Source organism: Molothrus ater, chromosome 17, assembly GCF_012460135.2.
Source record: "Molothrus ater isolate BHLD 08-10-18 breed brown headed cowbird chromosome 17, BPBGC_Mater_1.1, whole genome shotgun sequence".
Lineage (NCBI taxonomy): Eukaryota > Metazoa > Chordata > Aves > Passeriformes > Icteridae > Molothrus > Molothrus ater.
The window spans coordinates 7698151-7724845 of NC_050494.2; the positions used below are offsets into that span (position 1 = coordinate 7698151).

The 26695-nt window shown below is 56.5% G+C and overlaps 1 protein-coding gene across 1 annotated transcript in view; it reads left to right on the forward strand.

Annotated features, from left to right (window-relative positions):
- The first annotated feature begins 2268 nt into the window (after nucleotides 1–2268).
- NOL4L (nucleolar protein 4 like) overlaps nucleotides 2269–26695 on the forward strand; it is a 63655-nt gene continuing 39228 nt past the window's right edge. Inside the window, exons 1-3 of the mRNA XM_036395668.1 lie at nucleotides 2269–2807; nucleotides 20430–20585; nucleotides 24107–24218. Coding sequence (XP_036251561.1) covers nucleotides 2499–2807; nucleotides 20430–20585; nucleotides 24107–24218 — 577 coding nt within the window. The 5' untranslated portion in view covers nucleotides 2269–2498. The remainder of the gene's footprint in view (nucleotides 2808–20429; nucleotides 20586–24106; nucleotides 24219–26695) is intronic.

Sequence of the window (26695 nt, forward strand, 5' to 3'; positions counted from 1 at the left end):
GACCCTCTGGGCTGCCCAAGTCCCTCTCCAATGGCATCCGATTGGGCCCAGAGCAAACTGGATGGTGGCACTGAGAATTTTTTGAGAGTTGTCCACATATTCAGTGGACACGGACATTCCCTGGTTTCACCATACCCTCTCTGGCATGGCCAACCCATGGCTCAGCTCCTGCAGCATTCCATTCTCACCTCAAGATCTTTTGGATGGCACCCTGTGACTGGCACAGGGCAAGGGACAGTGAAGAAAATTGCCCTTCAGCCATCAAGTGCTCTCATCTTCCCCTGTCTCCAGCCTTGGCACGTGGCACTGCTGCTGGCTGTGCCCTGGCTGCTCCAATGCCACACCCAGCACCTCCAGCACTGGCCTCAGAGAACCCCTTGATACATCAAATTCCTCTTCCAGGTTCCAACAGTCTCCCTGCTCCTGCTCCTACATCCCCATGCCAGCCATACAACTGCTGACCATGCAGGCAGCCCTCACATGGACCCTGCTGTGCCCCTGACTTGGGATGGAGCAAGTGTGTGGCACTGCCAGGTGGGCATGGAGCACACGTGTGGCACTGCCAGGTGGGCATGGAGCACACGTGTGGCACTACTGGGTGGGCATGGAGCACACGTGTGGCACTGGTGGACAAAGCAGGAGCACAGGAATGGCACTGCCAGGTGGGCATGGAGCACAGAGGTGGCACCAGTGGGCAGACTAGGACCACATGTATGGCATTGATGGACAGACAGAAAACACAGGTATGGCAGTGATGGACAGACTGGGAGCATGCAGGTCACTGATGGACAGGGAGCACAGCTATGGGACAGATGGAACACACATGTGGCACTCGAGGACAGACTGGGACCACATGTGGGGCAGTGATGGACAGACAAGGAACTGGTGTGGTGGCACCAACAGACAGACCAGAAGCAGAAACGTGGCACTGTTGGGTGAGCATGGAGCACAGACGTGGCACTAATGGACAGACCAGGAGCACATATGTGGCATTGATGGACAGACAGGGAACACATATGACACCAACAGACAGAAGAAGAGCACACACGTGACTCTGCTGAGTGGGCATGGAACATGCATGTGGCACTGATGGACAGACCAGGAGCACACGTATGGCACTGACGGACAAACAGCACGTGCGTGGGACCAGCGAACAGACCGGCAGCATATGTGTGCCATTGATGGGCAGACCAGGAGCACACGCGTGGCGCTGCCAGGTGGGCATGGAGCCCACATGTGACACCGCTGGACAGACCGCGAGCACACGTGTGGCACCACCAGCATCTCGGCACATGCGTGTGAGCGCCGGGCAGAGCCCGAGCCGCAGCCGCCGGCCGGGACGGGCCGCCCCATCTCACCCCCCCGGGACCCGCCGCGGCCGCCCTCGCCTCCGCCCCCTCGGGGCCGGAGCATCGGGACCGTGTCCCGACCCCCCCCCCGTTGGCCCCGCAGTGGCGGCGCTCGATCCCGCCGCGGGACAGCCGCGGCTGCGGGGCGCGCGGCGGATGCGGAGGGCGGGGGAGCGGAGCGAGGCACCGGGGCCGGGGTCCGGCCTTTGTCTCCCGCTCCAGGGGCCGGCAGGACCGCGGCTGCCCCGGGGCCGGGCTTGGGGCGGGGTGCGGCTCTCCCGGTCCGGCGGGACAAGCCGCAGCCGCTCCGGTCAACCGAGGGCGCTGCGGGGCGATCCCGGTCCTCGCGGCGGGTGGCGGACCCCCCCCCCTCTTCACCTTCCCACCGCCGCTCCCGCTGCCCCCGCGGCTCCTCCCCGGCTCTGCGGCGGCTCGGCAGGTGCCCGCCTCCGCCCCCGCCGGCCCGTCCCGCCGCACACGTGCGCCCGCGCCCCGCCGGCCCTTTGTCTGGGACCGGCACCGGGACCCGCGCCCACCGACACCCCCTACCCCGCCCCGGCCGCTCGCCCCCCCGCTCCGCTATCCCGTACGGGGCCGTATGGCCGGGGAGCGGGGAAGCGGGGGGGGGAAGAGGCGGCCCAGCCAGGGGAGCGCATCCCACCGGAGCCGGGGCGGGGGGGAGCAGCTGCCCCGGGACCGGGTGTTGGGGGGGGGGGGGGGGGTGGAACGACCCGTCGGTGGCGGCGAGGCCGCTCTAACAGGTGGGATCCCGCTGAGAGGAGGAGGCGGCCGGAGGGGGGCGGAGGAGGCAGGGACGGGCGGGCGGGCGGGCGGGCGGAGGGAGGGAGGGAGGGGGACGAGCCGGAGCCGCCTGTGATCCTGTGACAGGAGCGGCTGCTGCTGCTGCTGGCGCCGCCGGTACCTCCCTCCGGTCGCTGTCCGAGCCCCGGTGCTCCCCCCCTCCTCCCCGTTACAGCGGCCGCCACCCCTCCTGCGCCTCTTGCTCCCCGCTCCATCCCGCCCGTCGCCCCCGCAGCCCGTCCCGGGAGCGCCGCTGCCCCTCCGCCCGCTCCGGGACAGGGCGCGGGGCCGGGCGCCGCCGCTGCTGCTGCTACCGCCGCCGTTACCGCCGCCGCCGCCGGTCGGGCGATGCCGAAGCCGCCGTTACTGCTGCGGGGGAGCCGCCCCGGGGACAGCGAGCTGGGGCGGCAGTTCCGGGACTGGTGCCTGCGCACCTACGGGGACTCGGCCAAAACCAAGACGGTGACCCGGAGCAAGTACCAGCGCATCGCCGAGGTGCTGCAGGGGGGAACCGGCTCCGGCGGCGGCTCCGGCGGGGGGGAGAAAGGCAAGTTCCAGTTCTGGGTCCGGTCCAAGGGCTTCCGCCTGGGAAACGGCACCAGGGAGGCGACGAAGATGGGTCAAGTGGTGGTATATGTGCCGGTGAAAACGGGAACGGTTAGTGCGCTCCGTGCCCCGGGGGCTCTGTGTCTGTCTGTCTGCCTGCCTGTCCGTGTCTGTTTGTCCTCCCCGGGGGTGCGGGTGGGGAGGGGGGGGGGAATTGCCCGGGGTGGGGGCGGGCACCCCCGGGGCCCCGGTCCCTTCCACCGCCGCGCCGGCCCTGTCCCGTCAGCACCGGGCGGCCCAGCCCCGCCGGCCGCCGGGAGCGCGCATGCCCCATGCGGGGCGCGACGCGGGGCCCGGCCGCTCCCGCAGCCCCCGCCGCTCCCGGGGCAGAGCCGCCGCGCCCCCGCCGCCCCGACCCGCCCGGGATGCGGATGGGGAGAGGCGCCCGCCCGGAGCCTCGCACCTTCCGCTGCCCCCCCGATCCCCATCCCCGTCCCCGTCCCATCCGGTGCTGCCGCCTTCCCCGGGCGCTGCCGGCGCGGGGGAGGTGGGGGGGCGGCGGTGCCCCGCGCCCGCCGCCGTGCACCTGCCCCCGCGGGGGGGCCGCGCCGCCGCCCGGTGCGGGCCCCGCCGCCCCCCCGCCCCGTCCGATCACGTTCGCCCGGCATTTCCCATCCGCCCCACGGCCGGGGACAGGGCTGCAGTCAAGGGCAGCGGGCGGCGGGGAGGGGGCGCCGGCACCCCCCGCCCCCCCGCGCCGCCGCCGCGCCCTGCCCGCCCCGCTGCCGCGCCGAGCGGAGCGGAGCGGGGCGAGTCTCGCCGAGCCGAGCGGAGCGGGGCGAGCCCGGCCGCCGCGCTGAGCCCGGCCCCGGCGTCCCGCGGCGCTGCCCGCCCGGCGCGGCCGCCGCAGCCGGTGCCCCGGGGGGTGCGGGCAGCGGCAGAGCCCGGATTAGGGCAGCTCCCCCCGCCCGCTCGCGGGCCGCTGTCCCGGGAACTCCCCCGCCGGAGCCTCATTGTTCGGCGCCCGGCCGGGCCGGGGAGCGGGGCACCGGCCGCCGCCTCCCTCCCTCCTCCCGCCGCCGCCCGGGGCTGCCCCGCCGCCCCATTGTTCCCGTCCCGAGCGTGTCCCGCTCCCCGGCGCGGGGGGGAACGCGCAACTTTGGCGGCCCCGGCCCCGCGCAGGGAGCGCCCGGCGGGGCTGCCCCGGTCCCGGCCCCGCGCCCCCCGCCGTCCCCCGCGCCCCTCTCCGCCCCGCCGGGACCGCGGGCACCGGAGGGCTCTGGCAGGGATTTTTTTCCCCCTGTCCCTCCCCGCCTCTCCCGCTGCTGCTGCTGCTGCCGCTGCTGCTGCTCTGAAGGGTGCAGTGTTTTCTGTGCACACAGACTCCAGCATTGATGTGGCTGGAGGATGCTTCCATTGAGGGCAGCCCATCTGTGGCAAATGCTTCTAAACGCACTATTTACCTCCCATCTGGTCCGCCTGATTATTGGGGGGAGGGGGAAGGGTCATTATTTCTCCCTCTCCCTTCGTGGTGCTCTGAGGCTCCTTTCTTTCTCCCCTCTCAGCCCCCCTCCCCCATGCAATGCCCCAAAAAAATTCTTTGCAATTTTTTTTTTTTTAAGACCTCTTAGCAGCCCTCCTCTATCTCTGCCCCTGTGCCAGGAGCCCCTGAGGGAGGGCGGATTAGGTGCTGTACCCCCTTCCAAAGATCCTGCACTCCCTCCCGGGTCCTCTCCATGCAGTCAGCGACTCTATCCCAGATCTTCCAAATGCTGCAGAGTCATGGTACCCCAGAGAGGCCGAGCCAGACTCCCTCGACCCCGCTGCTCGCTAGATGCCCCCTCCCCTTTGTCCGGGAGGGAGTCCCGAGGGTCAGCGGCTCAACCAGGCCGGCACAAGCCCGCATATTCCCAAAGGGCCTCTGCACAGATGAAGTTTCAGCGAGGAGCATGCCTAGGCCCCCGCATCTTCCCTGGCAGAGTCCCTGCAGGCTACAGACAGGCGTTACACCCAGACTCCCCTAAACCAGCACACACAGGCAGATATACCCTAAGGGACAACCGAATTTTTTCAAGGGGCAATACAGCTTATTTCCCAGTCCCTAGATGCCAGCCAGATGTTAGGACTGGGAGCGCTTTGCAGAGCCACTGCAAAGGGAGACCAATCATCACGGTCCTCAAAACCTTCCAGAGTGGGGTCTGTAGAAGTTGTTGCCTCCTGCTCCTTTGGTCCCAGCCTCCCTGGCCCCCCTTGGCCAGGAATCCCATGGACCATTTCAGATGAGTGCAGTTGAGAGTTTGGTTTTGCCTGAAGTGGCTCTCAAATTTAGAGATAACTTGTCAGGGATTTTCTTCGGCTCCTTGTAATTCAGTGCTCTCCGCATCCTTGGTGGTTTGGGCTGGGTTTGGGGTGTATTTCCTTGCTCTCAGGCACACAGTCAAATATGTCATGAAGCTGATATGAGGCTTTTGCTGGACAGTAACGCCTGGATTCTGGTTTAATGTCTGTTCAGCTGCTTTTCCCAAATACTTCTGGAGCGGGTTTTGGTTGCTTTCCCCTGGCTGTGCTCCTCAGCAATCTGATCCCGCTCGTCCTGTCCGCTCGCCCTTCCCCAGGCACATCTGCCGGGCCAGCACCGTTCTGGGGATGTCCCCTGCTGCAGGGACAGGCAGAGCCCCACCCCGGGTGCACTGAGGGGGTGCCAGGTGCTCTGCTCTGACTGCAGGACACCACAGCAAATCCAAGGGACCAGGAGGGAAAGCTGGAAAAGAGGTGGAAAAGAGCGTGTAGAGGGCAGCAGTGGGGATAAGATTTCCTTTCCCTGACAGGGCTGGGGCCACTCCTCCTCTGGAAAATAATAATAATGACAATCCCAAACCCCAAAAATAATCACAACCCGCCCCCCCCCAGCTAGCCAGCTGAGCTGTCCCTTTTGGCTTGTGCACCCTGAGCTGGTTTGTGTATTTTCTGCGCATCCGTAGTGAAAAATTAATTAACATGTGGTTATTATTTTCTCTCCTGAGTAACTTTCCCTTGCCCTCCTCCAGGCCTCTCATCAGAACAGGCCTAATCAGATTTGGGTGGCTTGAGAGCAGGGACTGTGCACTGAGAAGGGGGCATCTGCCTTAGGTGGTGGTCAGAGCAGATGGTGGTCTTCTCAAAGAATGCACTGGGAATAGGAACAGCAGTGCGGACGGATGTCTGGCACAGAGACTGTTCACATTTCTTTTTCCCAGATGAACGTCCCAAAGATGCTGGACGTTTAACACATACAATTAAAAAAGCCCTACGCAGATAAACACAGGCAGTTTAGCGGTGTAGGACATTGTTGCCTGACAGCCCTATTCACACGTGGGCTGGACTCTGCATCCTTTAGGTCAGGGTATTGGAAAAAAATACATTTAGGCTGTACTGAAGAGGAGGGTATCTTTGTGTGCTGCTGCAGCACAGACAATGGATACAGCCCAAAGTGCTCAGATCTGCCCTTCTTTCCTATGGCTGACACACTCTAAGGTGTGAACCCCTTCATTATCCATGGGCTGGATCGAATCCTGGCACTGGATGGGCAGCACTCATCCTTCTCCCCATCTTTGCTAAGAACTGTGGGAGAATTTGTCCATGACAAGGTGCTAAGATGCAGTTCATTATAATCTCATGTCCCTCTTGTCCTAAGCATTTAGCATCATTTAGACAGTCTTTCCCAGACAAATGTGGAGCGAGATGGAGCCAGGGTGCAGGGAAATGGCCAGCCCTCGGTGACAACCGGCGGAGCAGATGGCTGTGGCCGGAGCAGCGGGTGTGCAGGGGAGGCTTCTCCTCAGACTTGGGCTCGGGCGTTAGCTGCTCTCTAAATCGATGCTGCACTTGGCCGTGTGTGGTGGGAGCCTGTCACAACTCCGGCGGTGCTGGCAGGCCATGCTGCAGGCTGGGGGGCTGCGGGATGGATGAGCAGGGCAAGCCTGGAGTCAGCCCAGCCCTTCGGGGGCTGTGCGGAGCCGTGGGGACCAGGCAGGCTCTGCAGCACTGCCCACGTTTCATTCTGCTTTGCTGCTCTCTCCCCGTCCCCCGCAGCGCTGACATGAGGCTCTGGGGCTCTGTAGGCATCGCTAACAGGGGAGGGCATTGCTCCAGTGGGTTGCTGCTGTTGTACAGGTACAGCTCACCTGTGCCAGCTCCCCTGGAGCCAGATGTACAAAATTATTTCATGGTTGTGCCTCATGAAACTCACCCGAGGAGCGATGCTGGGGTGGGGGGGAGCACTGGAAATACAATTGACGAGTCCAAAATGCAAAAATGGATGGAGGCTTTAGTGGACAGCAGGAAAACTATCCCGCGGGACAGCAGATAAATCTCACAGCATGGCCTAGCCTTAAATTCGTTTTAGCTCCAGAGACAGGGAGTGTTGTGCTGTGGAAGCTGCGATGCCAGGCCGTGGGACAGCACAGCAGAGTGGCAGAATGCCGGAGCTGAGGAGCCAGGCATGTCAGAAAGATGCTGCTCCAACAGCTAATAGAGGCTACATTTTTCCTGATACAAGTACCCTTCAATGCCCATATTCAGTGCCCCAAAAAGCTGCACATCTATAACCTCTGAGAACATCAGTCAACAGAAGGTTTTCACGGCGTGAATAACCACTCAGACTTTCTGGGGACTTCAAGTGATAAAAAAAATAAATCAAGACCATTCAGAAGAGCCTTAGACAAGGCAGATGGGCCTGAGGGTATTATCTGAGAAATTGTCTATTACTCCCATTGCACCAGCCTTACTTAGAGCATGCAGAGCTTTCACCTGTGGAGAGATCCCACCCTGAGCACACAGGGCAGCACCAGCTTTTCCAAGGAGTGAAACCTATGGCAGGTTTACATTTAAATGTGCCCTTAGGAGACTGGAACAATTCTGGCCTGGGTGCATGGTCCCATTCAACCCCATCTAAAGAAAATCTCCCACATTAGCATCCCGTCCAGATTCAGCTCCAAATTTGCACAGCATCAGTCACAGATTTCACATCTGAAGCTGCTCGTGGTAAGACTCAGAGAGGGCAGTGACACCCAATCCCCTGGGCCCAAGAGCTGGCTTAGCCTCACCAGGCAGTAGCTAAAGCCTTAGCAAGGTGAATTTAAAGAGTTCTGATGATCTGTAGTTACACAGACTGGCAGAATGAAGTTCCTCACTGCTGGGAGCAGATCTGACAGCAAAGCCCACTCCCGGCTCACTCCCATCCTTTCAGGACAGCCTGCTGAAGCCACTTCTAATGATAAGGGGGAAACCAGGATCTCCTTCAGTCCTTGCTTTATTTCTGCCAAGCCTACAAGCCTGATTAAAGGCAGTCCCACAGTAGTCATTAGTACTGTGTCCCAGTCCCAGAGGTCCCACCATCCCAGCCAGCCTCATCCTTGGCTGCTGGCTGTGGTCACCAGCATTTGTGAGACCTGGAGCTCCACCAGCAAAGGTTCCCAATACATGTCTGACCAAACAGTTTCTGAAAAAATAAATCTCTGCCATTCACACTGCACATCCTACATGATTCCAGAAACAGGCATGGCATTGCTGATCCGAGAGAAGTGTTTTTTGGATAACATTTATCTGAAAGTAATCTCTTTCACCTACAATTGTTTTCAATTTGTAATTCTCGAAGGGTGTCACCTCTGAAGAAGGTCCAAAAGCGAACAACCAAAGCACAGCTTTGCCAGGCCTTGGTCAATGAGCCTGAAATGTAAAGAACCCCAGGTCTGACAAGGGGCTGCTGTTCCCACACTCCAGGTTATGTCCCACCTTTGCACAGGAAGAGGGTCTGAGCACTCAGGGCCTTGTTAATGAGGAGGAGAGAGGACTGGTGTGAGGACAGTACGTGGCTGTTCTCAGCTCCCCTCGTGGGCCTTGCTCAGAGGGGCTTGCTCTGACCACAGGCAGAAGGGGGAATTCAGTCAGTGACTAAAGTCTGCAGCAGAGCCCAGAGAGGCAGCCACAGTCCTTTCAGTGGGAACTTTCTCAGGACCATTCTCAGCAATAATCTTCTTTTGGTACAACTTGTTCAGTTTTAGTTTTATCATTATGTTAGGCTTGATATGAGCAGTCTGTGAACTTACACCGTGGACAAGCAAATGGCAGGGAAAGCCCAGGGGTGTGGAGGAGCATTGGTGGAGTGTCCATCCACCCTGCCTGGCCAGCGTGGATGCTCTGGCATTGCCATGACAGAGGAATGCATATTAATGTCTCTTTCTTTAGTGCAAATCATTAATTATCTTTCCCTGATCTCATATCAGCTGTGCCCACCTCTAAAGAATCACATTGAGAACGGGCCAGAGCCACCCCAGAGCTTCAGTGTCTGGTTTAATTAGCTGATTGTAGCAAGGGCAGGTACCTGTTGGCCAAAATCATTGTCTTTGCTGGAAAGCTACTGACTTCCACTTTTATGGCTGGTGCCAAAGAATAGCAATTTATTTGAGGAGAAATAACTGCAGAGAGTCTGTGCTGTGTGTGAGAGCAGAGAGCAGAGCAGAGGTTTGGGTAACACTGTCCATGTCTGAGGTTAAGGCAGCAGCCTCTGGAAGGGGAGTGGAGCCTGGTTGTGTCTTCCTGGCACGGTGCAGGGCCCTTCACGAAGTGACAGCCAGGAAGACAATGCTGTGTGAGTGGTTTCTCTCTGTCCTTGCTCTTCTTTGGCTTGGCAGCCCCAGAGGATGTATTTCCCTTCCAACAGACAGGCAAAGGCTCTGATGGATTTGCTCCTCACCAAGAGGGAGGGAGGGCTCTGGGAAGATGGGGTCACTCAGTCTTTCCAGTTGGTAGTGGGTTGCTCTTATGGGAGTCTTTGGGCTAAGAATCCAAACTCACCAGAAACAACCCCCCCCCCCCCCAGAAAAATGAGACTGAAGTTTGGGACTCCTCTCCTGGCTTGCATTTGAAGGAGGGATCTCAAAGCAAATACCGAGTCATCCACTCATCCACACTGTGGTGACATCCAAAACCTCCTGGGTGTCGGTGCTGCAGGTCCCACCCACACTGGCTCCAGGTGCCGCAGGGTGTTCCAGTTTGCAGTCTCACAGCACTGGGACAAGCAGCCAGTCCAGGGAAGCCGCTCCCTTGGGGATGCTTTTGGGTTTGTCATTTCCATCCTCGGTTTGAGCGCTGGTTGTGTGGCTCCCGGGGCTGGGAGGAGGCTGGGAGGAGGCCCTGGCGTCTCCTGCTCACCTGCGCCCGGCGTTTGGATCCGGCAGAAAGCCCTTGAGCTGGTGACAAAGGTCTGGATGTGGGCTGGAAAGTACAGTCCTGTCTCTTAGCAACTGGTTCCTACCTCTGAGCTCTCGGAGCCGTGTGTGGGACAGAGAGTATCAGTCACGCTCCCGCTGCCGCAGCAGCGACGCACCGAGGAGGGGATGGGGGATCAGGCCGGCTCCAGCCACCGCCGAGGCGCTTAAAGAAGCTCAGGCATTTCCAGCACAAGCAGTCATCTGTGAGCCCAATCAAAGCTCGGGTTTAATTGCTTTCCTCGTGCCCTTCTCTGCCCGGCCAGCGGCGCCGATTGGCTGCGGCAGCGGTGCCTGCCGGCACCCAGAGCCCGCTCCCCAGCGCACCGCACCGGGGTGGGGACGGCACCGGGAGGAGCGGCACGGAGGACACAGCCCGTGTGTTTGTAGAAAAATGAGGCGTCCTCGGGTCCTCCCCTGAACTCCTCCACAGGGCAGCTGGGAATCCCCGTCCTCTCACAGACATTTGCATGGCTGTTTTCCCTCTCAGTGCTCGTTCTGCTGTTTCACCCTCGTGTTTCCTCTCCCAGCCCAAAGCAGCTCCTCTCTGCTGTGCGTTTCTCAGGGGCTCCCTTGCCAAGCACTGTTTCATAAACATTTTCACGAATCCTCTGCTTTGTCCTCCTAATTAACCATCCAATTGGCCCCCAGTGGAGCCTTCACCTCTCCTGTGAAGATCCTGCTTGCACAGATTATAACCTGTCAGCTGCCAATTTATTCTCACACAGAGGGCAGGTTGTATTAATTGTCTGCCTTCCCTGCCCCGCTTGCTTTGCCCCTCCTTTCTTTTCCTCCCAAAAGCATCCCTGTTTGGAGACACAGACTCACAAAAGACCAGGGAGAGTCAGATGTGAGGCCACTCCATATGCCTCATGTGTCCAGCCTGCAGTGCTATGGCATTGAGACCAGATGTGATGGGATGAAGTGTCACACCTGGGAGAGGGATCTCTGTGGTTGGATTACCACAACAGACTGTTTAAGACCATGCTTGACTTCTGCTCCCCCCATGTGTAGTCTCAGTTAAGAGCTCAAAAAAATTCCACTTGGTCATCCCAGGTTAGTGGGGAATCATTCCTGGGCTTATCTAAAAGTCTCAGTTTGGCTTTCGGAAGGGTTGGGGTTCACCTGGAGTGGTTATGATGGACATGAATCAGAATACAGGGGGCTTTACCTAAATGCAAGGGGACAACAAGCAGAGCTCCATCTATGTCTGCCCCCTGTGGCCCTTGCCCTGACTGCCTGTACAGGACCCTCCAGCCTTGCAGAGCCAGAGCCCAGGGTAAATACAAGTGAGCCCAGGATAAATACAAGTGCCTGCTCTCACTGAGGGCAGTGGACATCTGTTTTCCTGGGTTTCCATGTTGGGAAAGGGCATGATGGAGTCCAGCATGACCCTTATGCTTCCACAATGTCCCCATTTCATGAACCCAGTGCAGGCTCACGGGGAGCAGTCATGGTGGTGCTTGGCTGTGCAGCCGGTGTTTCCAGGCTCTGGCATCGGGACCAGGCTGTGCTGAAGCCACTGTGGTGTGGTGCAGCTCAATCCCTGCTGTGCCCTGACCTGGAGAGGAGGCTGGTTTGGAAGGGGAGGGCTTGCAGGCCTTTTACCCCCCTCCAATATCCGCTGAGCTGTCAGCATTTCCCTAGAGGCACATCACATTGTTCCTGTGGGAGTCTCCGACTGTGGCCCACATACTGGGAGCTGCCAGGGCACAGGGAGCTGGCACCAGGATGCCACACATCCAGGGCTCTGCCTCTCAGCCCTGCCTGACCTTGATTCACTGTAGCATCATTTGTAACTGATTTTACATAATTTTTCTTACCACTGACGAGCTGAACTGCTGCTGCTCCGTATCTCCTCCTCCTCAGTTTCATTTTGACATCACCACGTTCTCACTGTAGGTGTGATGATGTCACCTGGCTGCCCTGACACTGCTGGGTCTATTCCTAGGCACAGAGGGGTCACCTTGCTGTGACAGGTCATCTCATCACTTGTTACAGTGCCTTGGCCCCCCTCTGACTCAAAGGATTGTGCTTTGCTTGTGATTTTTATTAGATTAGTGCTTGGTGCTGGGGAGATCGCTCACAGTGATAAGTTACTTCAAGGAAGAGCCACCTCTAGAACATGTTCTGAGTTTGTGTTACAGCTACAGATTGTCAATATTCTTTAGATTCCTAGTTTTATAATTTTTTCGGGATAGAATATAAAAACTCTTCTGATTGTAAATGCAGTTTACCATTCCCCCCCTTCTTTTTTTCCATTCCAATAGCATTGTCCCCCAAATCACCAAAACCAAGATCCAAATAACATTAAGAAATCACTGCTCACCTTTGCAAATATATTTTTTTGTAAATTACCAAACTCACATTTTAGAATCACAGAATCCTAGAAGGGTTTGGGTGGGAATGGACCCTAAAGATCGTCTCATTCCAACCTCCTGCCATGGGCAGGGACACCTTTCCACTAGACCAGGTTGCTCCAAGCCCTGTCCAACCTGACCTGGAGCACTTGCAGGGACAGAGCATCCACAGTTCCTCTGTGCAAACCTTGCCTATTTCAAAATATTAAGAAACACTGCAACATTATAATAATCCCCAGATGATAATGCTCGTGATCTCCTCCCTATTGGCACCCACATGGCACTTCTCCCACCCAGGTCCCTCACACCTTGGAGAGGAGGGTGATGCTCACCAGCTAACAGGGAGTGGGAAATCCATGGCCCCAGGGAGCAATTTCCCAAGAAGGTCAGTCAGGTGCTCCACTCACCAGGCTGCAGGAACCTTTCTCACCAAACCCAAGTGAAGCAGTGCTTGGGCTGCCCCACAGCACCCAGTGTCTTGTTATCCCTGAAAGAGCCAGCTCCCCCTTGCTCCCATCCAGCAGGTGCAGGGTCACATTTATTGGGGAGCCCTGTGCCTGCCTCTGCCTGCCAGGGTCACATTTATTGGGGAGCCCTGTGCTTGCCTCTGCCTGTCAGGGTCACATTTATTGGGGAGCCCTGTGCTTGCCTCTGCCTGCCAGGGTCACATTTATTGGGGAACCCTGTGCTTGCCTCTGCCTGCCAGGGTCACATTTATTGGGGAGCCCTGTGCCTGCCTCTGCCTGCCAGGGTCACATTTATTGGGGAGCCCTGTGCTTGCCTCTGCCTGTCAGGGTCACATTTATTGGGGAGCCCTGTGCCTGCCTCTGCCTGCCAGGGTCACATTTATTGGGGAGCCCTGTGCCTGCCTCTGCCTGCCAGATGCAGCTGCTCCTGCAGCCTCCCTGCCGGCGCACAGCCTGGTGCTGGCAGGGAGGCAGCTCTGCTCTCTTGCGCTGTGCAAAATGTCCTCTGCCTCCCGGGCAGAGCAGGCATCCAAGGAGTCTCTAAGCAGGCATCTGAGCAAGAATCTCTTCCTGCTGGGCTTCTCCTCTGTCCTTCAGGCAGCCCTGGGATGGATGGCAGCCCCATCCCCAGCCGCCCACCAGACCCTGAGCACACCAACCTCCCCTTGGCACCCTGCACCTGGGCCCTCTCCACAGCTGGAGGCAGGGCTGCCATTTCCAGGCTCGCCCCTCCCAGGCTGCTCTGTTTTCATTCCCAGGCCTGGGAGCCAGGGGAGGAATAAGCCGAGGTCAGAGCAAAGGCCTGGACCCATCCCCATGGCTCAGCTGCTGAAAGAGCTGCTTGCTCTGAGGAGCTGCCTGTGCCCCGTGAAAGACACACACCTCAGCTGTGTTTGCCAGCTAAAAATAAAGCACCCAGCTCCCCTCATGAGGAAGTATTTGCTTTGGGAGAAAAAAAAAAGCATTGTGTACAGTTCTGGCTAGAGAAACAATGTGAATGCCCCCAGTCTTGGCCTGAGTCAGCAGAGAGTATTGGGAAAATTATTTTTCCCTGTGCCTCAGTTTCCCCAGGAGAAATGAGCTCTCTTGGGCCACAGGGATGCTCAGCTGCTCAGGAGGGCTGGGGCTGTTTTCACTGCAGTGAGTGGAGCTGGAGCTCTAAGTGCAGGATGGGGCTTTGTGTTTGCTTGGTGCAACAAGACACAACACAAAATGCTCAGCACTGGGAAGCACCATCAGCATTTTAGCAACTGCTTTTCTCCCATTTTTAAACCAGAAATGATCAGAAAAAATTCCTAGCAAAATATTTCCAGGAGAAAAAAGAGCAAAATCTGTCAGTCAGAGCATTTCCCATCGTCTTCTTGTGGGTTCTTTTATTATGAGCAGTACAGCTGATACTGTTTTCAGCCCAGTGTCTTCCTGGTGCCTATTTCTAAGGCATGCTCTGTGCCCCTGGCATGAGGGGCAAGAGGAAGAGGGAAGTTCGAGGAATCTAGCTCCTCTTTCTCCTCGCAGCATTAGCAGAGGGAGCCTGCTGTGGTTTAACATATCCCCCGCAAAAGCTGCTTTCATCCTACACCTAAATACCATGAGGAGTGAACTTCCTAAAGCCCTGGAGAAGTCTAAATATAGAAGCCAATCAAGGGCTGACTTCCCAGAGATGAGAAGTACCAAGAACAGTTTCTTGATCAAAAGTTGTAAGAGTCCATATTGAAATAAAACGTCTGTTTTGGTGCTGAAGCCTGTGCAGGAGGAGTAGTTGCAGAGGTGGGCTGTGGGCTGTGGGCTGGTGGTGGCCACAGTGCCAGCACAGGTGGTCACTGGGGGCCATGGGCTGCCCAGGGAGGTGGACTTGAGGAATCCTGGTGTTCAGAGGAAATTCTTCCCTGTGAGGGTGGCGAGATACTGGCACAGGCTGCCCCGAGAAGCTGTGGCTGCCCCGTCCCTGGAAGTCTTCAAGGCCAGGTTGGGTGGGACTTGGAGAAATCTGGTCTAGTGCAAGGTGTCCCATGGCAGAGGGATTGGATGGGTTTTAAGGTCCCTTCTAATCCAAACCATTCCATGTTTTTATGATCTCTGGAGAGCTTGATGGGAAGCTGGTGTCATGGCAGGATCATATCCCATCCTGTATGTCACAGTTTCTGATCCCACTAGGTCCCAATTGCTGTGCACATCCACTCCCTGGTCCAGCTGAGCATTTTTGTCAGAAGACCAAAAATTCCCTTAGAACAAAATACAACTTGTAGAAAATTAGAAAGACGCTTCAAAGAGGAAAAAGCCAGGAGAGTGCTCAGATGAAACCCCACCTTTGCTCCTCTTAAAGAAGGGTTCCTCCTTTGTGCAGCAGAAGGAACCACCCAGGGCTGGAAGAGAGGGCGAGGGATGGGTGAGTGCCACAGGAATGGCACTGCTGCTGGTGTCAGCTGGGGAACCCACGGTCATGCCGTGGGGTGACTCCAGCAGGGGACAGGAGGGCTCTGATCCTGACCTGGCTGAGGACAGTGGCTGTGTCCCACAAGCAGAGCAGCTGGAGCACAGGCAGAGCGAGCGACGTTGCCTGTCTGTGTACAAGGGAGGTGACCTTGAGGGACAGCTCGATACGGCTGGCCCCAAACATCCAGCTGGGCTGTCCCAGGGATGAGGGTGACAGTGGCCCTTCCAGCCAGCAGCAGGAAATTAGTTTAACGTGCACCTCTGTGCTGGGGCGGGGAGATGCTGTGGTTGGGAGATACAGAAGGGAACGCTTTCATGTGGGAAGTGCAAGGAGAGGCGAGGGCAGAGGGTCTGCTTGCGGGCAGAGAGCAGAACACAGCCATTATCAGGCAGGGCTCTGCTGGCAGGAAGCTGCTTTTGACTCACAGGAAGCTGAATTGGGCTGGTATCGGCCCTGGTGCGAGGGCCAGGGCAGTGTTTTATCTGCTGTTGAGCACAGCAGATGGGGAAGCAGTCGGCACTCCCTCCCATCCCACTCCTGCCCCAGCAGTCCCAGCCTGATGGCCCTGCAGCATAACCCCCTTGGAGAAGGGATGCTTCCCTGCAGAGCTGTGAAGCTTCCTGGGCCCAGGAGAACTGCCAGTCCCACTGGGGAAGGCACTGCCAGCCAGTGCAAGGGCACAGCCAAGCCCCTGCATGCTGCTGAGCCCAGAACGGGCAGTTTCCAGTTCTTCTGGCAGTGTCTATCCCAGTCAGCCTGAAGAGGAGCTGGGAGCATGCAGGCTTTGGAGAGCTCTGGTTAAATGTTCCCAGATTCTCCCAAACCCAACTCCAAGCTGGGGAAGGGCTTGCAGGGTTGAGAAGTCCTGTGCATGAAGGCTGCTGTCATCCCTTGGCCTCCCGGGAGCTGCCTGGTTGGGTCTGGTTTCGCTGGGGTGGTGGCAGGTTGCTGGGGCTTGGGGTGGAGGTCAGCACGGGCAGCACGGACTGGATCAGGTGGCAGCTGCTGGCTGTGGATCTGCTGCCCCACAGAAAACGGGGCTAGCTCATCAGTGCTGCAGTTTGGCTGTGAAAATCTCCCATTATGGCAGTTTTCACACCCAGGCTGGGCTGCTGAGGAATGGCCACAGGGGCTGGTGGAGACACAGCAGGTTGCTGGGAGCACAGGGAGCTGCGTGCGTGGAGGAGGCTGGTCATGGAGATGTGTGGGTGCTGCTGCCAAGCTCCAAGGCAGGACTGGGCTGTGTAGGAGCGATGGCAGGGCTGTGTAGGAGCTATGGCAGGGCTGTGTGGGAGCATGGCAGAGCTGTGGGAGCCATGGCAGGGCTGTGGGAGCCATGGCAGGGCTGTGTGGGAGCCACAGCAGGTCCATGTGGGAACAAGGCAGGTCCGTGTGGGAGCATGGCAGCGCCCTAGGAGCAGGGGAGGGCTTTGGGAACCATGGCAGGTCCTTGAGGGAGCCGTGGCAGTTCCATGTGGGAACACACCAGGTCCATGGGGGAGCCGTGGCAGGTCCATGGGGGAGCCTGACAGGCCTGCGGGAGCCGTGGAACGTCCATGCGGGGGTGTGGCGGGGCTGTGGGAGCGCGGCAGGGCTGCAGTGGGGCTCCAGAGGTGAGCGGAGCTGCGGCCGGATGGCGGTGCCGGGAGTGGTAGGAACCCTCCCCTGCCCCTGCCCCTGCCCCTGCCCCTGCCCCTGCCCCTGCCCCTGCCCCTGCCCCTGCCCCTGCTCGCCCGTCCCGGGCCCGGCGAGGTGCGGGCCCGGCCGCAGTGGCCCCGCCGCCGCCGGTGCCTGCCCCGGGCCGGTCCGCGCCGGGCGGGGCGCGGGGGCAGCGGGCGCGGGGCGGCGGCGGCGGGCCCGGGGGAGCGGATTACCGCCGGTTGCCGTGGTTACCCGCTACCTGCCGGCGGGCCCCAGCCCGGCCCGGGCGGGGGGGGCTCGCCCGGCCCTGCCTCCCTCCCCCGCCGCAGCAGATGTCACCCCGCGCCGCCGCTCGGGGCTGCCCGAGCGCTCCCCGTCCCCTCCCGCCGCACCGCCCCCGTCCCGGGCCGGGCGGGGGCCGAGCGTGCCCGGGGCGGCTGCCGAGAACAAAGGTGCCGGGGCTGGGCGCTGCCAGCGCCATGGCCGGGCCCTGGGAGCGCTGCCCGGCCCGCGGCGCAGCCGGGACAGCGCTGCTGCCTGAAATGGCTGTCGCCGCCCGGGGCCGGGCACGGAGGCGACCTCGGGCCGCAGAGGCGGCTCCCGGCGCTGATCCGCCGGGCTGGAGGCGGCCGGGATGGAGCAGGGACAGAGGAGGTGCAGGGGCAGCGAAGCCCAGGGGAGTGGTCCTAGGGCAGAGGGTCCCCGGGGTACCGGTGCTCAGAGATGTGGAAATAGACAAAGGACACTGGGGAGGAAAAAGACCTGATGGAGGAGAGGAGCTGAGAGTGCTCACAGCTCAGGGAAAGTGGGGAGGATGTGAGGAAAGGCAGGGTGAGAACTGGGGGGCACAGTACACAGAGAAGGAGAGACTGGGAAGAGGGAGAGACAGAGCCGTGCTGGGCAAATATAGGGAAAAGGAGGATGGCTGGAAGGTGGTAGAGGGACTCCTCAGCACCTGAAATGCCACCTGCTTCCAAGCACCTCTGTCAGGGCTGAGCTTTGCTCCTGAAATCTTTTCCTCCTTGTGGGGGCAGGTGACTTCTAATAAAGCCCCAACACCAGGACAGGGTAAAAGCATCCCTTCTTCCCATTCTGCTTCCCAACTGAATTTTTATTGCTATTTAAACCTGAGGGGTTTTAAGCCTTTCTGAGATATTATGGGCTCTGACTCATGCCTTGAATACTGGTGAGCAATGCTGGGTGTGGAAGGAGGAACCCGAGGGGCGTGGGCCCCTCTGAGAGGTACTTTACAGCACACGTGTCCTCTTAAATCCTAGGTCAACATTTGGATATATTGCCAGATATAAACCTCCCTAATCCTGGAGGCACTGACTTGATACTGCTTCTTATACCCAGTGGCTTTGATACTGCTTGCATCTCACCTGCTTCCCAAAGCTAAATAATCATCACGGGGAGAGCAGTCACAAGGCTGAGGAGGGGATGGGGGATCGCTGCAGGGGGTGGGATGCTGAGGAGGCAGCTCCGGATCCAGCCGGGGTGGAGAGGAGAGAGAGCGCTGCTGGGTGTGCAGGGAGGCTGTAGCAATGCCCAGACCCTGAGGTTACCTTCCCTGCATTCCTTCTGAAACAGGGGAGGAAACAGGGACCTGCTGGCCGGGCAGGGAGGAGGATATTAGCTGGTTGGAAACAATGATTTGCATACAGGGTTGGTTACAGCCTTAATTTTGAAGGCTGTGCTTGTTAGATCTGACTGTGCTTTTCCCCTGCTGCATTTTCCTTTGTCCTGTTTCTGTAATTATCCTCATTTCAACCCTGCTCTGAGGATTATTGGTCAGTAGGAAGCCTCCTAATGCCCACTTCTCCTTGGCAGGGGAATACCCATGCCCTCGATTAAACTGAAACTCTCTGAACGGTGACAGAAGAAATTAGATCTATATTCCTCAAAGACACTCCCTGGGGCAAAGTTTCCCGACCCCCACCACGCAGCCCTGCCACCCTGCCCCTTGTGTTCGCTCTCAATATTCTCTTTGTTACAGCCACCTTCAGCCCGGGCTTGGGGCTCCCCGGGGAGGGGAGAGGTGGTTTGTGTTGGAAAATCCTTGTGCCCATGTCCCGGGTGAGCTCAGCCACCATCCCACTGCAGCCCGTGCCCAGGACAGGCAGTCTCTGTTCCGAAATTGGGGTGAGGAGCCAACTCTAATAGGCAGCGCTGTACATTAAATGACTGCTCCTCTGAGATGTTGGGTAGCTCTAGCAGAAGGTGGGCCCACTAAGTGATTGATTTTTGAGAGGCCCTTCACTGGTGGCTTAAAAAACAGCATTTATTCAATCTATAGACTGTGTAAGATACACAGAGCCCGACCAAGGACAGCACAAACGCAGGTTAGGAGACTGGCTGTTCCCTTTGCTTGCAGACCCCTGCCAGACCCTGCCCACAGCCCCTGCCCACAGCTCCCTGCCAGCTCCTGCCTGCCCTCAGGGATGTGTGAATGCACGTGAAAAAGGTAGTTTGCAGGTAATTTAGATGTGCAGGTTGCTGCTTAGCTGCCTGGTGGGTACCCAGTGGACAACATCCATGCATTCCTTTTGGAAAGCAGCCCTTAAAGGGATGTAATATAGATACATATACATACATAGATGCATATATATATACATACATAGATGCATACATATATATATATATATATAATATTTTCAAAATTTTTTGTCTATGCAAAAATAGCATTTTTTCCAGGAGCAAGCTAAGTGACCTCCCAAAGGCTGGCCCTTTCTCAGTCCCCCCTGCCATTACATAGCCACTGACCACCTCCCAGTAGCCCATCCGGCTCTGGTGCTTTGTGCCAAGTGCCGATAGCAGCTGCCGGGTCCCAGAGGCTGCCTCCCCTTCCCACGGCAAACCCTGCCAGTGTGAGCTGACACCGTTGGTGCCAGTCAGCTCGGAGGAGCACTGCTCCCCACACTTCCCACTCCCATCAGTCTGTCACCACTGTCGTGTGGCAGAATTACTGCCTCCTGCTCTCCAGCACATCCGAACACACAAAGAGCTGTGCTGCTGCTGCCAGCGCTCAGCTGCTCTGCGTCTGTGAGAGGGAGGGAGCCTTGGAAAGGTCAGTGCAGGGAAGGAGGGGATGCTGGCTCCTTCCTTTAGGGGCTGTATCCTGGCATCACAGTGAAACCTTGTCCTGCTGGCTGATCCATGTCCACGGGGACTGCAGCCAGCAAAAGTACCTCACATCTCAGGGCTTCCCAGGGTGGTTTAGCACCATGTGCAGGTCCAAAGAGCTTCCCCTGCCTGTTCCCCGCCTAGCAAAACCATCCCACATTACGGAAATTGAATCTCTTGATCAGTTGTGACTCCACTCTGGACTCTTCCCTTGTTTTTATTCCTGGCCCAATTTCGTTGCCAGCTTTAGCAGCACGACAGCAGCAGCCGCCACTGCCCTGGCTACAGCAGGATCCTCCCTGAAGCGATGTTTAATTTATCCCCCACATCCCCCGTGCCCAAGGCAGCCCGAGGCGGGAGCACAGCCACTCTGCCCCCTCCAACCACATTAGCCCCGGGCCGATCTCGTCACCCCTGTCACCCATCGCTGACACTAACTCAACTTGCCTGCACTGTTGTAGGGGGCAGATGGACTGTCGGAGCCCGAGGGCATCTCTCTGAAACGCGTGGCTGTGGTGGAAGATTTCTTTGACATCATCTACTCGATGCATGTGGAAAGCTCGTCGGAGCCGGGCAAAGCACCCAAACATGCCGGGCAGAAGAAAACCTACCGAGCGGTGAGAGTCCCGCCGTGCCCCGGGCAGGGCGGGCACTGGAGCGGAGGGAGAGTCCCTCGGGAATGGGGATGGCAGGGCAGGTAGGAGCAGAGCCGCTGGCGGGAGGCAGAGGAGAGGCAGAGCCCAGTGTGGCTGTGCGGGGAGGCGTGAGGAAGGAGGGGTTTAAAGGCAGAGCAGCTGTGCTCGGGGAATCCGGGCTGCAGCGGCAGCACAGCGCGGCTGCTGGGAGAGGAGAGAGCAGGGCAGTCATACAAAGACACTGTGCGTGTCTGAAGGGAAAAGGAAGAGAAATCCTCGGTGTTAGTGATGGATGAGAGAATGTTTGTCCGGTCCCGTGCTTGCTCCGGGTGATCTGCCTCCCTGTCTCCCTCAGCCAGAGGGAAATGTCTCCGGTGGGCCTTGAAGGTCAGGAGCCTTCAGACAGGGGGAGCGGGGCACGGCCGTGGCCTTTCCCTCCTCTCCTGCCCCTCCTGGGTTTCCTCAGTTACAAAATGGAGGCAGGCACCAAGCTAAGTCTTGTCTTGGTTCCTTGGTTCCATGCATGCCAAGAACCAGCTCTATCCACCCTGAAACACCACTCTAGTTAGGTCAGGAATAATTTAGCTTGAAGTGTGCTTCTCCAGGGAGCTTGCTGTTTCTCCTGACTCTGCACAGCCCTTCAATGCAAACGTTTGGGCTCTCCTTTTACAAGAAGAGCTGAATTTACTGTCCAAGACCAAGCTACTCCCTTGAATCCCACAGCCCTAAGGACCAGGTCGCTTAGAGACAGGAGTGGCTTGCTGGCAGCTCATCTCTCTGGTGTATACAATGTCTCAGAGAGGTCTTTGCAGGCTGCCCTCCTCTCAGTGATGATGCCTGAGGTTCTGCACAGCTCTGTGCTGCCAGAGTCAGCACAGGGTTGGAGTCTGTCCTGCCTGCCTGTGTCCCTGCTCCATCCACGCTGTGCTGGGAGTCTCCAGGGAGCAGGGCTCTGCACGCAGAACTCATGGCATCACTCCCTGCCCTGAGCACTCCAGTCCTGCCCCTGCAGCAGAGCTGGGGGCTGGGGCACGCACTGACCCTCCCTGGCTGGGGGCAAGTGATGACCTTTTTATGGTCAAGGGGGGCAGCCCCACCAGCATGACCACAATTCAAAAACTTTCTGCTCATTTCCCCAGCAGACCACTCCGACCCTTCCCTAATTCCTTCAATTCATCTCTCTGGAGGACTAATCTGTGCCCTGCACAGCCCCAGGGGAGCAGGCTGGATCCGTCTGTTTTCCCAGGCCTGCTCACAGCAGTCAGAGAGAGCTTCACGCTCCACCCCTCATCTCCCTCTTGAGCTGAGATCATCACATTAGCAGCGTGTATCCCCTCCTGACCTGGCAGGAGCTGCTGGCTGGGCTGCCCAGCCTGGCTCCTGCCCTCACTGCTGCCCTTGCTCCCCGCAGCGCCTTTGTAGCCTGAGCTGGAAGGTGAAATGGTGCAGAGCACACGCCACGCCTGGCACCGCGCACAAAGGGACACTGCTGGGTGGCCAGCTGGGAGGCTCCAGGGTCCCCTGCCTCCTTCTCCCTGCTCCCTTTCCCTACCACTTCTGATTAGAGACACTGGAGAGTTTGCCCTTGTCCATGACCTCTGGAGGGAGGCAATCAGAAAGGGAGTTTGGATGGGAGATAACTCATCAAGGAAGCTGTCTGCTCTGCAGAGCATCAAATCAGCTGAGAAATAACAACTGTATCACTAAAATTAGCTGAACATTTGCAGCAGAGACTGTGGGCTTGCTGGAGCAAAAGAGGCAGGGAGACGGCTGAGCCCGGCAGGCAGCAGGCGGGGACAGTTCCCTGCCTGTGACACCCCACCACGGCTGCCACCAGCAATTTCCAGGCCCCTCATTTCAGCGTTTCTGCGGGAATCCCTTGTGCTTGTGCATCGATAAATATCACACAGAGGCAAAGGCTGAGCTGGCATCCGCTCGGCCACAACAGAGCTCGCTGGGGCTGCAGATAAATAGGAGGAGAATCCCATGAGGACCAGGCACTGCAGCCTCCATTTGAGCGCTGGGACAAGGTCCCCGCCTGAACTTTCCACCCATCTGGCATTCTGTGCGTGTGAAAGCCCGGGCTCTGCTGCCGCGCAGTGGAGAGGGATGCGGCTCCCTCCCACCGCAGAGCCAGAGCCGGGCACGGCGCTGCCTGAGCCGTGATCCAGCAGAGCCCCTGCCCCGCTGCTCTGCCTCTAGAACAGCACCCCCTCAGGCTACAAAAATGCGTGGAATTTAGGTCTTTTTGTATTTAATGTAGACTTTTAGAATTTAGGGATTGTTAGCTATGTCAGGCAGGAGGACAATGTGGCCACAGGAGGGGGATCAGGACATCCTGGGCTGCCCTCCCAGCTCAGCCCCGTCACCCACGAGGTGTCTGATTCCAGCCCCACTTCCCGTCCCGAGTCCCACTTCTGCAGGGCTCCCAGCCCCGAGGACTGGCACAAACAATTGAATTTCTGTCTGCTTTATGACCCCACTTGTAAGTGCTGTGACCCCTGTGGGGGTCACGGCCCCTGGTTTGGGAACTGCCGTGCTGGGACAAGTCACTTAGACCAAACAGGATGGGTGATTAACCATAGGAGCCAGCCCAAAGTGAGAGGTGGGCTCTCCACCTTTTAATGCCTTCCAATTAAGACCAGATGTCTTCCTGGATGATGTTTTAGGCAAACCACAGGCCACGGGGCTGCAGGAGAACCTGGGTGAAGTTTTGTGGCTTGTGCTGCACAGGTCAGACTCCAAGATTTGATGGTGTTTTATGGCTTTAAAGAAGTCTACATTAAAATGGACTCATACCTTCTCCAAATAGCCTAGTCTTGATCCTTAGAAACACCGTAAAATTACTGCTGGCAGGAATTAATTGCAATAACAGGGATTGCCAGACACCTTCTGTGGGTGCTTAGGTCTGGATTTAGTGTTTAACTTCAAGCATTCAAGTTTTAAATATTTATCCTTAGCTTTTCCTCATCTGTAAAATATATACCATACAAAGGTTCAGGAGACTTAATTCATTATTGTTTGGAAAAATGTTTTCAATTCCCTAGATAAAATATGTCACAGAAGTGCAAAGTATTATTAACAGTAATTGATTGTCATTGTGGGAAAAAGTGACCTGCCCTTACAAAAGATTAATGGATTCTTCAGGTTACTGGTGTGATGGTAATTAACAATGCAAACAGAGCTGATGAGGCCTTACTTTCACATTTGATTCTTACGCGTTCATAGCTTTGCTCTTCCCAGACTCCAATGGGGAACGGGAAGGAGTTTCTGGGAAGGTGTGGGTATGCAGGGATACCAAAGGCCTGTTCATTTGTGTTGTGGTGCCTCAGTGGCACACCAGTTACCCTCCCAAGGTGTTCCCCTACCAACAGCTGCTCTGGAGGGAGGGATTTAGAGCTGGAGGGGACAATACGTGGCTACGAGCATGTGCCCGTGGTCCCTGTGCTCTCCACCCCTGTTCTCCATCTCCCAGGACCTACAGCTCTCTGTTGTTTCCCCAGATTGCAGAGACCTATGCTTTCCTCCCGAGAGAGGCTGTGACCAGGTTCCTGATGAGTTGCACTGAGTGCCAGAAGAGGATGCATTTCAACTCCAACGGCCTGGAGCCCAAAGGTAAAGGCGAGTGGCTTCTGCCAGCAGAGCTGACTCTGCATTTTGCACCAGCACAGTGCCACCAACAGCTGCCAGACACTGTCCTGCCCAGGAGATACATCCTAACCTAAGGGTTTTCCTAACCTGGGATATTTTACATCTTATAGCCAAGCTGAAGGAATTGCTTAAACCTGCTCCTTTCAGCTTTGGGAGCAGAAGCAGCCTGGCTTTCTTTCCAAGCCTTCCCCAGTGCTGCCCAAAACATGGGTCAGAAATACCACAGATATGGCTGCAATCAACCCTTGATCATGTGAAGGTGGAAACCTCAATGTCTATAAAAATAACCTTAAGTTTTTTTCCCTGGAACTGATAATTTTGTATTGAAAGACACAGAATATGTCTGAATAGCTGAAGTTTCTGATAAAGAAGCGATTTACACTTAATTACTAGATAAGCAAGGGATCCTGAGTTAGATAATGGCAAGTGTTTTGGCAATCCCAGTTACACTGTGCCTGTGTACACACACAATTAGTGTGGCCACTGAGGTGGTTGACTCCTTATGGTTCTTTTGTGGGCAGTTCCAATCTGCAGCTTCTTAGGTGTAAGAGAGAGCAGGAGTGGGAAGAAGATGGGACCAGGTTCTCTTCCAGAGTAGCTGCTTAAATGTTTGTGTGGTTGTTTTCTGAATTACAAACTTGTTTTTCATGGTCAAGTGCAAAGCAAGTGCAAAGTGATGTTGATTTCAGCCATTAAAATTGCTACTTTAAAGAAAAAACCTAAGCAAACTGCTGGGAGGTGGTCAGTTTCAAAAGTGGCAAGGCAAAGTGGCTCATTTGGCAGCTCTTATCAGGAAGGGAAGCAGAATTTAAGGAACAAAAGGCCCAACAATTGAGAATTTCTTGTATTAAACTGTTTACTGCTGGGAGCAGAGCTATGGACATCCCAGAGGTTTTGTGTAAGTGGATTATGTGCCATCTATCCAAAGGTAGTGACTGAAATGCTTTGTACTCATTATATTTTTAAAAAACTCTCAAAAACTCTCCCAAACAGCTCCATGTGAATTCTATTAGTTGAAGCTCCATTACCACTTCCCACTCTGCCAGCTAAGGGCCTGATCCCTCTTTCCAATTACATCCAGAAAATTTTGGCCTTGCTGGGAGCAAACCTGACCTTCACATGGATTACACTGCATCCATCATGGGTGAGGGTCCTTCACAGAGTCACAGACTGGTTGCGTTTGGAAGGAACCTTAAAGTCCCTCTCATTCCAACCCCTTGCCAAGGGCAGGGACACCTTCCATTAGATCAGGTTGCTCAAAGCCCTGTCCAACCTGGTTTTCCTTCAGGGGCTTCCACCCACCCACCATCCTGCATCTCCTGTGCCTCTCCCAGCAGCACACACCCATCCCAGTTCAGAGGCAGCTCTGGGAACCTCTGGTTCTGGATATCCCCCCCAGTGTGTTCTGGATATCCCCTTCAGTGTGGTCCTAGCTGTGGGAACCATGATCAAGGCTGACACCCATCTGTCCTGAACAAATTTATAAATTAATATCAATTAGTGAATATTTTCATAAACCTTCTGCCCTTAGCAGTTCTCTTAAAAATAAATCAACCAGGAATACAAAGGACCCCACAGGTAAAAAGTCTTACCCACCATGAATGAATGAAAGGACAGAAGTGTTTCTCTGTCTGAATAGCACCTAAATAGTGACTAAGTACATGTGAAAATGCATTGAGTAGATTAGATAAGGTTACTTTTCCTGGGGAAGGGTGTCTGATTTCACTAACACGTATTCAGAAATTTATCAGGAGCAAATCACCTAAAAAAACCACTGGGGTCATAGAAGAATTACTGAGGTGTATGCACGTGCATACACACATTCAGGCACATACAGGTAAAGTTTAACTCAGTAAGATGACAAAATTTGAGTAATTCCCATCTCTTTCTACTTCTCTTGTCTGTGAAAGAAATCTGAACACATTTAATTTGTGATCACAAAAATCCCTAATTAAATATATCTGCCATCAAACCCTGCAGGGCACCCACATCATTCATAAAAGCAAATTGTCTTGCTTGTGGGAAGGTTTGAATGTCACTGGACTTCACTGGGATCTCTTTACAGTGGTATTAAATTAGGAGTAATTCTGGTGGAGTGATAAAAATGTGGAGCTAGGATCAAAACCATTTCTCCTTGTTCCATCTGTGTGTCCAACATGTGGGGCATGTGATAGAGATAACTGCAAAATGAGCTAAAGGATTCCTGGAGCTTCCTCTTGTGGCACAGGATGTGAGGATTGTTCCCGTGGAGCCCCCCAGGCCTTTGAAAACAAAGGTTTTCTTTCTTTCCCAGATAACTTAGCAAAAAGGAGAAAAAAAAAAAAAAAGGGGGCTTGGTTTCTTGGGCTCAAGCCCTTCTGTAGTGCAGTTGCACAAATTCACAAATTTGTGTCCTCAAATGGGATTGTTCCAAATTTACATCAGAATGGTTCCAGGCAGAA